Source organism: Oryctolagus cuniculus, chromosome 16 (genome assembly GCF_964237555.1).
Source record: "Oryctolagus cuniculus chromosome 16, mOryCun1.1, whole genome shotgun sequence".
NCBI classification, from domain to species: Eukaryota; Metazoa; Chordata; class Mammalia; order Lagomorpha; family Leporidae; genus Oryctolagus; species Oryctolagus cuniculus.
The window spans coordinates 51,485,878-51,498,989 of record NC_091447.1 but is presented as its reverse complement, the minus strand read 5'-3'; the positions used below and the strand labels follow the sequence as shown (position 1 = coordinate 51,498,989).

Sequence of the window (13,112 nt, the reverse complement as noted above, 5' to 3'; positions counted from 1 at the left end):
GAGGCCCTGACCACACACCTGCACAGTCCTGTACCCTTCCCCTCTCCCCCTGCCCCAGCCACCTCTGCTGCCCTCCCTGTCCCTCCTGGGACCACCACTCACCACTGCCTGGGGGACACATGGCTGGGACACCGGTTCCATGGAGGGCATGGACATGAACATGGACATGCCCCGTCCGTGTTCCAGGACTTCAGAAACCAGGCCTCTGTCCGAGCAGGAGCCACAGCACCCAGCCTGCTGCTCCAACCTCAGCGCCAGGGCACTGCCTCGCCTTGTGGCGAGTGCTTTCTTGAGCAAATTCTTGGTTCAATTGGAAATAACAGCATCACACACACACACACACACACACACACACACACCCTCGCTTAGAGCCCTGGAGGCTGCCCAGGAGGCCTCTGGCACTCTGGGAATTTTAGCCAGGATGTTCCAGGTCTCCTGGGAGAACTGTATGTCAACCAGGGTCCTAAAGACGTCACATTGTTCCTGAAATGCGTGTGGGGGAGCTGGCCCTAGCGGTGAGCCTGACCCACGGGTGTGCATTTTTTCACAGCTTTCGTTAGGTTCCCAAAGGAACGCGGCATGCAGAATGGATATAGCGAGTGCTTGGCAGTCGGGAGGGTTGCCCCCGCGAGCCCAGGGATAAGGACTCTGACAGTCTATCAGACAGGGGTTAAGATGCTGGGGGGCCCACATCCCACATCGGAGGGTCTGAGTCCCTGCTCCACTTCCCATCCAGCTTCCTGCTGATGTGCGAATGGGGAGGCAGCAGCGAGGGCTCTGCTGCTCACTCGGGGACTCAGGTGGCGTTCCTGGTTCCGGCTTCAGCTTGGCCCAGCCCTGGCTGTTGGCTTTTGGGGAGTGAACCAGCAAATGGGAGCCAGCCCTTTCTGTCTGCCCTTCCTAAGAAGTAAATGAGAAAATCTACTCGCAACACTTAGACCTTTGAGAACAGACCATTCTGAAGGTTAGATTTGGAGTGAGGGGAGTTTCCCAGGCAGCCTGGGGCTGGGCTGCTGTGGAAGCCCTGGAACTGCCTGTCACGTCAGCTGTGATGAGGTGAGACTGGGCACATTCAGGGTGGTGTGGCACAGCCGAAGGGCCCTCTCTGACACGCACTCAGCCTGGGGCAGGACAAGGACCCCGGAACACGAGTTTCCCCGAGATTGCGCCTCTGTCTTTTCCACCTTCTATGATGGCACAGCGGAGCCGAGCACCCGCGAGACCCACTGAGTGACGGCCGCCTTGGAGGAGGGTACGTGGTCACGTGGTGGGCTCCCAGGAAGTCCAAACCGAGGGACTTTGGGGGTCAGAACCTTCGCATCTCAGGAGCCCGCTCAGGCCACAGGCCCAGGCTTCCGCCCAAGCCCTGAGGCTGACCTGTGATTTGAACTTGACAGCACCGTGTTTTCTAACCGCATCCACGTAGAGTGTGTGTGTGGAAGCTAAACACGCGGTTCTCATTTAGCCGGATTTGAAAGCAGCTTTCGCTACAGCCGGCACTGCCTTGACGGCCTTTGCTCCCCAGGCTTCAGTGACACTCATTACCTTGGTTTCCCTCCCGTTTCTTTTCCCTCTTTGTCCAGGTTCTCCCTCTCCACTGGTCCTAGACGCTGGAGTGTTACAGGGGATAGAGCGTGGCTTTAAAAATGTGTTAGGACTTCTGACCCTCGCCAGGGCTTTGGTTGAAGGGACGTTGTTTTTGATCCCGTAAGCACGGGTCCTTCGGATGAGTCCGTGACTGCTCAGCCAATCTTTCCCCGAGCTGCCCAGACCTCTGCGTTAGTACCCGTCTCAACCGAGGGAAGGCAAAACCATCGCTCTGGAGCCATGAGGCTGGTGCTCGCCACCCAGGCTGAGATCTCTCCCTAGGAGGGGCGTTGGGGTCTCTGGTATGACCAGGAAGGCAGGTGTGACAGAACTAGGGGTCCCAGTTCCAGCTCAGGGGCTGGGGGAAAGAGCCCACTAAAGGCTTTCCTGAGACGCCTCTCACAGCCACACTATGGGAGAGGGGAGACTCGCATTTGAAAGAAGAGGAGAAAAGGCAGTCAGAGCTGCCCAGGCTACCCAGCGCTCATGGTCTGGGTGGTGGGGGCCCCCAGGAGGAGCCCCAGCCCCTTCAGTCCTGTTGGGGCGGTCTGGCCCCTGACCCCAGAGGCCTCGGTGCTGGGGGCAGCCAACCCTCTGATGACCCTTGCCCCAAAGGGACAGGGCCATGGGGTCTTCTCTGGTGACGGAGATGTGGACATTCCTTCTGGAAGTGCCCTGCCTGGCCACAGCCATGGCACTTTGGAGACTCCTGGGCACCCTCAGGTCGGTAGGGCCACACAGCCGCTGCCAGCGCTGCACCCTCCTTCTTATCCCTTCTCCCTCATTGGGTCTCCTCCTGGTTTCCCCTGAAGCTGAGCGAGTGATGAAGATGCCTGGGCCCCCAGAGCCAGGAGATAGGGAGTTTCTGATGTGAGCACCCCGCCCAGGGCATCGTCCTGCCCCCTACACTGAGGGCGACACCCTCCACCACCAGGGGTTTGACATTTAGTGCCAGGATGTGTTGCTGTGGATTCGTTCTGAGAGGAGGAGTGTGGTGAGGGCAAGAGGCATGGAGTCACCACACAGACCCCGGGAGTCGGGAGTTGGGTGAAGGCAGGCCTGAGGCGAGCAGCCTGCAGACTCTTTTATTTCAGTTGCTACAGCTGCTTATATAGCCAAGGTGGCCAATTGGGTTAAGGGGCGGTCTATGTCCTAACCAATCACAGCCTGTTGCCAGGCAGTTTCCAAAGCCATCCATTCACAGCCTGTTGCCAGGCAGGCTCCGTTGCCAGCTGCCATCTTGGCATGGCCTTCTCATTCCACCACAAGGGTGTACAAGATGGGGGAGTGGGGTGAGCAAACACGGTGGGGTGGTGGAACAGGGCAGCCAGCTCTGTCTCGCAGCACTGACCCGGTGCTGCATGAGCAAAAGACGGCATGAGGGAGAGCGGGTCCAGAGCCCCCACCCCCCATCATCACACAACCAACACAACACGCAGGACCAGCCATCCAAATCAAAGCTTTGAGGGACGGGTCCGCCCTGGAGCTGCATCCCATTAACTGCAGAGCACAAAACCTCACACCTTCACATAGACACGACTCGAGTCTGGCATCGCTTTATGACCCGGCAACGTCTTCTGCACCATGCAAATGAACTCCAACAGTCACCGTCTCTCCCAATTGAGAGCATTATCATTTGAGAACTCCAGGGATCCAGATAGAAGCCCCAAGGTCAAAAGACAGTTCACAGCCTTAAACCTGAAGAACTATTAGAGAGGAAGCCACCTGGTCAAAGGAAATGTAATAATCCACTTAGCTCGACTATTTCCACGAAAGCTACTGGCCAGATCTAATCAGAGTTGTAATCAATCAAAAATACCGATAATACTAATTTCTTTAAGACTCAGTTCTCCTAAGCAATGGAAAATCAGATAGTCCTATTGTCCAGAGCTGAAGAAAGAAAAATCAACACAACGTAACGTACAGAGAAGGGACAAAGAAGTTCATCAAGTCGGAGAGGGTCAATGGCTGAGGGCCTCGCTCCTGGGAGCCCAAGTGGGGAAGCCTTCCCCTTCCTGACGGAGAGGATGGGTGAGGGAGGGCAGGAAGCAGCGGAAACCAGGAGGGCAGACGCTTCCCCGAAAGGAAACCGAGGCAGAACAGCGCCAACATCCTCCGTGCCAAAAGGCGGAGGGCGACTCGTCAGGTCTGCCCCGAAGCCTGCGCGCTCTGTCTATGGCCAGCACCTGCGCTAACGGCACGTAACAGGCTGGGAGTCCTCGTGTTTCCAGTTTGTTGGTTGACTGTGGCGGAGAACGGGAATCTTGAGAAGAGAGAGAAAGGCAGCGAAGAGATCCCTCCACTCGTCTGCCGGCGTCCTGGGCGGGCCCCGGGGGTTGCCGGCATCCGCGGTTATCACCGCTGTTTTCTCTGCCGGTTCTCATCTGTGTCCAGGATGAGTAAGCAGCACGGACAAGGAGGGTGCACGCAGCACAAAACGAAAAGGAGGGGAAAACTCGGCAGCACCGAGAGGGGTCCCAAGGGAAGCAAAGCCAAAGACTCCCAGCGGCACCCAGAGGGGTCCCTGCAGGAGGGGGCATCAAGGCTGACTGTAAAACGGGAAGCGCTCCTGATTGGCTGGTCCCTGGACAGCTTGATTGGTTCATGGGCTGATGGTTCCAATCAAGACTCCACAGAACACACGGGAAACTCCCCCAAGACCAGGGTTCCCATGACCTGGATCAATTACCCCAGGAAACCTTGATGAAAAGGACCGGCTTGGGACATCAGCATGCCTCACGGAAGCTGCTTTCTAGAGTCTTCTTCCCTCCAGGTAGTGGGGGGGGGGCTGGCCCCTGTCTGCCGTGCAGGAGTCTGCTTCTCCATCAGTGTGAACAATGTGTGGGCTGTCGAGGGGATGAACCAGGCAGGTGAGTGGTCAAGTGTCCCGCCGGTGCCTGGTGTCCACGGTAACCAGTGTCATGGTAGCCGACAGGCCCACCCACTGAGCTGGCTTGCCCAGAGCCCTGTCCTGTAACAGCTCCACTCTGGACCTGTGAACCCATATAAGCAACTGGGGCGCAGGGGGAGATGCGGCTGCTGGTGGCTGTGACTGCTTGGGAACGGGTGTGGGCACGTGGATACGCAGACACGGCTATTGGTGGCCATACATGGGTGCGTGTGGCCGTACATGCATGTGTGTGGCTGTACATGGGTGCATGGCCATCCGTGGACTATGAAGCTGCTTGCCAGGGCCCAAAGCTCCGAGCCTACAGGAGTATTTGGCCCACTGGACAGGTCACTGCGGCCTTGCAAAGATCCAGCTCAGCAGGGGGTTTCCAGGAGGACGGTCAGGCTCCATGAGAGCGTCGACCAGACCGAGGAGGTGAGCTTCCAGGCCCCGCCTCCGAGGCCAGCGCGGTCTCCTGTCGTCTCAGGTTCAACAGGTGTCCTGCCATGTCACCTTTGCCTGTGGCCCCTGTGTGAGTCACAAGGATCTTTGCCCTGGTCAAGGTCCATCTCTGAGAGGAGGTGTAGGGATCCTGAACACAAGTGCTCACTCCGTCAGTCAGCCTACAACTGCCATCATCACGCCCACATGACACGGGAAGAGGAGCTGGAATTCAGACCCGGGTGTCAGTGCCCACGTGACGCGGGGTGTGGGCCTGGAATTCAGACCCGGGTGCCGGTGCCCATGTGACGCGGGAAGTGGGCCTGGAATTCAGACCCGGGTGTCAGTGCCCACGTGACACGGGAAGTGGGCCTGGAATTCAGACCCGGGTGTCGGTGCCCACGTGACGCGGGAAGAGGACCTGGAATTCAGACCCGGGTGTCAGTGCCCACGTGACGCGGGAAGTGGGCCTGGAATTCAGACCCGGGTGTCGGTGCCCACGTGACGCGGGAAGTGGGCCTGGAATTCAGACCCGGGTGTCGGTGCCCACGTGACACGGGAAGTGGGTCTGGAATTCAGACCCGGGTGTCGGTGCCCACGTGACACGGGAAGTGGGCCTGGAATTCAGACCCGGGTGTCAGTGCCCACGTGATGCGGGAAGCGGGACTGGAATTCAGACCCGGGCAGATCAGACGCCGGCTCCCACACTCCCAGTTCAAAAGAATTCTTCCTGAGAAGCTGGGAGTTTTCAGCTCGCAGAGAACTGGGGACCGGAGACGTCGCCCCTGCTCACCTTATCTCTGCATCAAATCTCCCACCGGAATAGGCCCTGTCCTTCATCAAGGTTCTTGGAGGGCTCAGCTTCCAGTCAGAGGAATCTCGCTCCAGGAAATGAGGCGACCCGAGACTCCTGTTTTTCTCTCTCTCTGCCTCGCCCCGGCACCATCGTGGGGCACCGCCCACTTTCCATATCCCCGGGCACGGAGATAATCTCCCCAGGGGCCAGTAGCGTGCTTCATACCAGGTCAACCCGGGAAACCTCACGCAGCCCGGCAATTTGCATTATCAAATTCCAGGATATGAAATAGAGGAGACCCGCGGCGCAGGTGGAGGCATCAGGTGAGCGCGGCCCGCCCCACCCACTCAGCCACGCCCCTGCACCCCGCCCCGCCCACTCCTCCGAAGCCTCCCCGCTCCTGCCACGCCCCTGCAGCCCCGCCCCGGCCACGCCCCCTGTAGCCCCCGCCCCGCTCTGACGTACGCCCGACGCCCATGAGTCCCGCCCCGCCGGGTCCCCGCCCCCTCGACCGTCGCCCTGCACCTTATTGGCCCCGGCCCGTCTAGGTCCCGCCCCCTCCGCTCGTCCCGCTCGGCCCAAGATGGCGGTGGTGGCGTGTGGACTGGGGCTGGGGCCGCAGGTGAGTGGGCGACGCGGCGCCTGCGGGCCTGGACGAGGAGTGGGGGTCCCGGTGTCCGAGTCCTGCTCTCTCTGCACAGGTGCTGTCCTGGAGCCGGGAGCTGCCTTACGTTTGGCGCGCTCTGCACACCTCGGCGGCCTGCGCCAAGGTGAGCGCGGCCGGGTCGGGGTCGGGGTCGGGCGTGGGGTGCAGGGCGGGGCCGGGGTCTGGGGGCGCGGCGACCTGAACCTGAACCCGCTCGCAGAACCGGGCGGCCCGAGTGCGCGTGAGCAAGGGGGACAAGCCGGTGAGCTACGAGGAGGCGCACGCGCCGCACCACATCGCGCACCGCAAGGGCTGGCTGTCGCTGCACACAGGTGAGCGCGACCTCGCGCGTGTCCGGGGTCCCCTGGGCGGGGAGCAGCTCGGGCAGCCACGGGCGTGGGGGCCCCGGGGCCCTGCCCATTCTGATTGCGCGTCCGAGCACCGCTCAAGGTCACGGGCGCCTGTTCCCAGCCCGGGGGGAACTGGGTTTTCCCGCTCGGTGTGACGTCACTGTTTCAAGTGGCCCCGTAGCGCCTGCTGTTCCTGAACGTTAAGGCCGGCCCGGGGCTTGGAGACAGCGCGCGTGAGGCCGGCTTTGCTGGGGCCGCGGACCGAGCTCCGTGAAGGGGTCAGCCGTGTCCGGTAGGGACCAGATGGCCGCTGGAAGCCGGCCCTGCCGGAGCTGCCCCCAGGAGCGGAGGGTCAGTGGGCAGTCAGGCCCTGTTCCTGACCCTCGTTCTCCGTGGTTCTGGGGCCTGGTGCAGTGTGGGACTCGGAACAGAGGCTGTGCGCGCCGTGCGGGGTCCAGGCCCTCCCTGAGCGCCCGCGGCTGTGGCTGACGGCAGCCAGCGGCGTGCAGCGACGGGCAGTAGCTGGTGTCGTCTCTTTGGCCGGCGGATGACCAGTGCCTCCGTGCGGCAGCCACGGACACGGAGGGGACCCGGATGTGGAGCCGGCACCTGCGCCTCGTGCCCTGGCCCAGGCTTCAGTCTTGCTTTGTACTACCGGAGTGCTTCCCAGGGCTGGCCAGGGGGTTCGTGGGGCCGTGGAGTAGAGCTTATTCCAGCAGGAGGAGGCAGGGGCGGGTGGGACTCGGGTTCCCGGGCCGGGCCGGGCCGGGCTGACTGCGCGGTGCCTTCTCAGGGAGCCTGCACGGGGAGGAGCACGCGGCCGAGCGCACCGTGGAGGACTTCTTCCTTCGCAAGTTCATGCAGGGCACCTTCCCCGGCTGCCTGGCCGACCAGCTAGTCCTGAAGCGCCGGGCCAACCAGGTGGAGATCTGCGCCCTGGTCCTGCGGCAGCTGCCCGCGCACAAGTTCTACTTCCTTGTGGGCTACAGCGAGACGCTGCTGTCCCACTTCTGCAAGTGTCCCGTGCGGCTGCACCTGCAGACTGTGCCCTCGAAGGTTGTGTATAAGTACATCTAGGCCACGGCCACACAGGCTGAACCTGACGCGGTCTAAGTGCATCTAGGCCATGGCCTGCACACGCTGAGCCTGCCACGGACAGGGACGGGGTGGGGGTGTGGCAGAATGGGGGGCACCGTGCCCCCACCCCCACCGGGCACCGAGCCGTCCTGACGGCTGTGGACGGAGGCCGGCGAGTGGGGTGCTGTGTGCACAGCGCTAAGCTGCTGTTTGTGACATCTCGCCCGTGCCGGAGCCTGGTCCGGTGCTGGCCCTGCCGCGCATCCTGGCGTCCTGCTCACGCACAGCCCGGGCCAGGTGACGGCTCAGGCACTTGAGTTCCTGCCGCTCGCGGGAGACCTGGATCGAGTTTCAGGCTGCTGGCCTCGGCTTGGGTCAGCCCTGGCTGTTGTGGCCATTTGGGGAGTGACCTCTTTGTCTGTCTGTGCCTTTTAAATAAATAAATAAATAAGTCAATATAAGATTGAAAAATAGACTAAAGTCAATTCTGTTTCTGCACGTACGCAATGAGGAATCCAAAAACGGAATTAAGGGAGCCCCTCTAAGTTACGATGGCATCGAGGGGAAATGCTGGAGTGACTAACACCAGCACAGGCCTCCTCACTGCCCTCTGGGAAGAGCTGGCGGGGGCCCTGGGTCTCCCCAGGCTCTGAGGGCTGCATTTCTGGGGCGGGACGGGGGTCCTGGTCTTGTCCTTTGTGCTGGTGGAGAGGAGCCCAGGGTGAGGTCTGCCAGCCCCCTGTTGCTGTCTCATTGTTCTGGATAAAAGGCTGGCCCCCAAGAGTCCCCTCCGAAGCCTGCACGTAAGGGACCCCCAGGACCGACCAGGAGCTGGAGGTGCACACCGGGGACCTGGGAGCCTGAGAAGATGGCAGACGGGCCCCTGGCAGGATCCGGCTGAGTGCGCTGATCTGAGGTCGCCGAGAGGCAGGCTCGGGGTCAGAGAGGGGTCTGCCAAGGCAGGGCCCCTGTGAGGACACGAGGAGACTCAGGCCGCCATAGCCCGGTCACCCACTCCACACACACACACATACCAGACACACAGACTCAGGCTGTCATAGCCTGGTCACCCACTCCACACACACACACACACACACACACACACACACACATGTACCCACACCACACACACTCATACAGCTGCACCCATTCTACACACACCCATAAACACACACAGACTCAGGCCTATCATCCCCCTGGTAACCCACTACAAACACACACCTCCACTCAACCCCCCTACACCCACTCCACACACACAGAGGCCTGTCATCCCCCTGGTCTTCCACTCCACACACACACACACCTCCATACATACACACCAACTCCACACACACCCATATACCTACACCCACTCCACACATACTATACACACACCTACCTAGTCCACACACACTCCACACACACACAGGCCTGCCATAGCCCCTGGTCACCTACTGCGTGGGTACACACACCCACACCCACACCCAGTCCACACACTCCACATACAACCAGCACTCCACATACACACACTCAGTGCACATACATGGTTACCCACTCACTCCACATACATGCACGCACCACACACTCACTCCACACACACGCACACAGGCTGTCACCCCCCTGGTCAGCCACTACACACATACACACACAGGCCTGTCATAGCCCCTGGTCACCTACTGCATGTGCACACACACACACCCAGTCCACACACACTCCACATACACACACTCAGTGCACATACATGGTTACCCACTCACTCCACACACATGCACACAGGCTGCCACCCCCCTGGTCAACCACTACACACACTGACACACACATACACAGGCCTGTCATCTCCCTGGCCACCCACTCCACACACACACACTCCACACACACACACCACACACACACCACACCCACTCCACACACACACACCACACCCACTCCACACAACCACACCCACTCCACACACACACACAAACACTCACACACATACACAGACTCAGGCCGTCACAGCCCCGGTCACCCATTCCACACACACACCTCCACTCAACCCCCCACTCCCACGCCACACACAGAGGCCTGTCATCCCCCCCCCCCCCGCACCCTTCCAGCACGGTCAGGCCTCCCGTTTGGTTGCAGAGGCACAGTGGGAACGGTGTGGATCGCTCTGTCTTGCTCTGCTTTCAAATACAGAAATCTTCTCTACAACAGTGAGGCTGGGGCCGGTGCAGTGGCAGAGTGGGTTAAGCCACGGCCTGTGACAGCATCCTGCAGGAGCCGAGCTGCCCCCTGCCAGCCCAGCCCCCGCCAGCGCGCTGGGGGAGCAGTGGGGGAGGGGAGACCCAGGGCCCAGCCCCCACCAGTGCTCTGGGGAAGCAGTGTGTGGGGGGGAGACCCAGGGCCCAGCCCCCCCCCCCCCCCGTCGGAGCTCTGGGGGAGCAGTGGGGGAGGGGAGACCCAGGGCCCAGCCCCCACCAGTGCTCTGGGGGAGCAGTGGGGGAGGGGAGACCCAGAACAAGCTCCTGGCTCCTGCCTTTGGCCTGGCTCCGCCCTGGCCGTTGTGGCCATTTGAGGAGTGAACCAGCGGATGGACGATCTGTTACTCTTTCAAATAATACATTTTCTTTCAAAGGAGGAGAAAATAAGATGCTCAGGTCTGTGACAGCTGCGCCCGCCGTCCCCGCAGAGGGTTTTCCGGCCTCTGGGATCAGCGCCCAGCTGCTGGCGCACACCTGCCCGGGCCCGCCGCGCCCCGCTTCTGTGGCGTGCACTGGAGTGCAGCTTCCTCCCCGGGCACAGGAACTGAAGCCCCTGCACGCTGCCCGCCGTCTGCTGCGTGAGGACTTCTACAGGAAGCAGGGCAAGTCCGGCCCCGGCAAGTCTCCGGAACCCTGCAGACTTCGGCAAGACCGGCTGCTCGGCCTGCAGCCCACGTCCTGCTCTGGCGCTGGGGAGGCGGACAGTGGAAGGTGGCCGAGTACTGGGGCCCCCGCCACCCACGCGAGACAAGCGTGGACTTCCTGGCTCCTGCCTAGCCCAGCCTGGCCCAGCCCTGGCTGCTGTGGCCACCTGGGGAGCCCACTGGACCACGTCCATCTCTTCTCTGGATGATGGCGCTTTGATGTGCAGAGTGGCCTTGACCAGCCCGTTTCTGCAAGGTCATGGGCACAGAGCCGTGCCCGCTAGGGAGAGTTGGCATGACTGCAGGAAGGAAAACAGACACTCTTCCCACTCCCGTGTTCACATTCAGGTGTGACACGCGGCCAGTTCAGCGGCATAGACAGAGGACACTCCGTAGACAGCACTTAAGGGTTTGACACACATTTATTTCTTTTGCATCTAAGCTGAACCAAACAGAGATCGTACGAAACAGTACAGTGTGTGGCAGCCCCTGACCACCTGGCCGCTTTGCTGCCGGGGGTGCCGAGTCCCGTGAGTTGGGGTCACGTTGGCGAGAGCGGGCAGCTGAGGTGGTGGTGGACGGGCCAGGGGAAGTGGACAAGGCCCGTCACCCTCAGCCCAGCCGCATCAACAGCACATTCAGTTGATAATGACAGGCCAAGCAGAGCCCCCCACCCCCAAGAAAAGGTAACCAAGGCAACCAGCAGGTGTCCCGGAGGAGCTGCTGTTCTCACGGGTCCAAACGCGCAGGTGCCTAGCCTTGCTCCCGAGAGACTGGGACCCCAAGCCGGCCACTTCCATGTCCAGCAGCTGCTACATTTGTCAGGCTTAACCCCAACTCTGAAATGGTGCTTTTTTTTTTTTTTTTTTTTTTTTTTTTTTTTTTTTTACAGATTTTACACACGCTCATAATCACAAGACTTACAAAACCCGACACTGCAGCAAGTGTGAGACTCGTGGGAGAGCCCTCCTCCGTGCAGCTCGCTGTGGAGAGGGAAGCTATGTACACGGAGCCGCCCTGCTCACAGGCACTGTCCGCTCCCTTCCCAGAACTTCCGCTCGCGTCCCTCTTTCTCCAAGCTGACAGCTTCGCCTGCCAACAGTCAGGAGGCACGAGGACCCGAGTCAGCAATGCAGGATGTGCGACAGGGATGAGGCCACCTGCGCAGTGCACCTGCCCGGGCGGAGGGCGGGGGGCCGGGGCGGAGGCGGAGGGGGCTTCCTGTTCCCTGCCCTCAGCCCCCAGATGCGGGAGGCTGGCCCGGTGTGCAGGGATTCTGTCAGCCGTGATCTGGGGAGTGTGTGCATGTGTGTGCGTGTGTGTGCGAGCATGTGTGCGTGCTTGTGTGTGCACGGATGTGTACATGTTTGTGCATGCGCAGGTGTACATGCATCCACATGTGTGCATACACGTATGTGCGCATGTGTGTGTGTCTCAGGGTGAACTCTCCCAGTCTGCGTGCGCCCAGCTCTGTGCCTCAGGCCGGGAAGGGGACCCCCCCAGCGCTTGCCTCTGCAGTCTCCCGGACCCCACCTCCCCCAGCAGATCCTCAGCTGGAATCCGAGACAGAAGCGCAGGCGGGTGGGCGTGTGCGGCCCCGCTGCAGGACTGCCGGCTTGTGCTTCCATGGGGACTGTGTGGGCTGCAGACTGGGAGGACCAGAGAGAAAACAAGAACCCGGGAAACCGCGCTCTCCGCTCCCCGCCCCCTTCCCGGTTCAGCGCTGTCATTAGCCTTCTCCGGGCTGGGTTTATTTCCCCAGGATCCCCCTGAGCGTTCTATGGAAAACGTCTCTTCTTCTCGTTAATACTCATTTGATTTTAGGCGGCCAGCCTGCAGGTGCCCTGAAGTTTTAAGACGTCACAGAAAAGGTTCTTTCCATCCTCCCGGTCTCTTTAGCAAATACTAAAGCCACAAGTGACGCCGTGGTCCTGGCTCAGTCACCGCGGTTAAAGTGACTTCTTCCAGATCTGCCTTAAAGGGAAACTGCATGCAGAAAGCCTGCTTTTCCGTTCACGTGCCGGAGGCGGCCCGTTTGTGATAAATTGTGCTTTATTGGTTTATCTGCTCGCTATGAGTATTTCACACATGAACTTGCTAAAGATGCTGTGATCTGGGCTTATGGTTCTGTTTCTCCAAATTGGACAGGTTTTTACGGAAATAGTTTTTTTCCAAATAACTCAAGACCCGTGTTTTTTAGTTGCTATTGGTGGGCAGCACTGCCCTCTGCTGGCCTCTTAGGCAAATAGCAAGTGGGTTTTTCACAGGAAGTCTGTTTTCAGTGTATTCATATTTATTGGCTTTTGATCTGAATTTTTAAAACTTTCTTAAAAATTTATGTACTTAATCCTTTTAGAATGAACTTGAAAGCCATTCTAAATTATCAACACTTTAACTTCTTAATTATATAGCTTTACAGAGAAAACTTTGAAAATTGATATATTATTTAAATTAAAAGC

General features: G+C 59.9%; 1 protein-coding gene across 1 annotated transcript; it reads left to right on the top strand.

The window, feature by feature from the left end:
* The first annotated feature begins 6,219 nt into the window (after positions 1-6,219).
* Positions 6,220-8,258, top strand: MRPS24 (mitochondrial ribosomal protein S24). The gene is made up of 4 exons (XM_070059877.1): positions 6,220-6,336; positions 6,416-6,484; positions 6,581-6,692; positions 7,504-8,258. Exons 1-4 carry the CDS (start codon positions 6,298-6,300, stop codon positions 7,785-7,787), a joined length of 504 nt encoding a protein of 167 aa, XP_069915978.1. The 5' UTR covers positions 6,220-6,297; the 3' UTR covers positions 7,788-8,258.
* Positions 8,259-13,112: the final 4,854 nt, after the last annotated feature.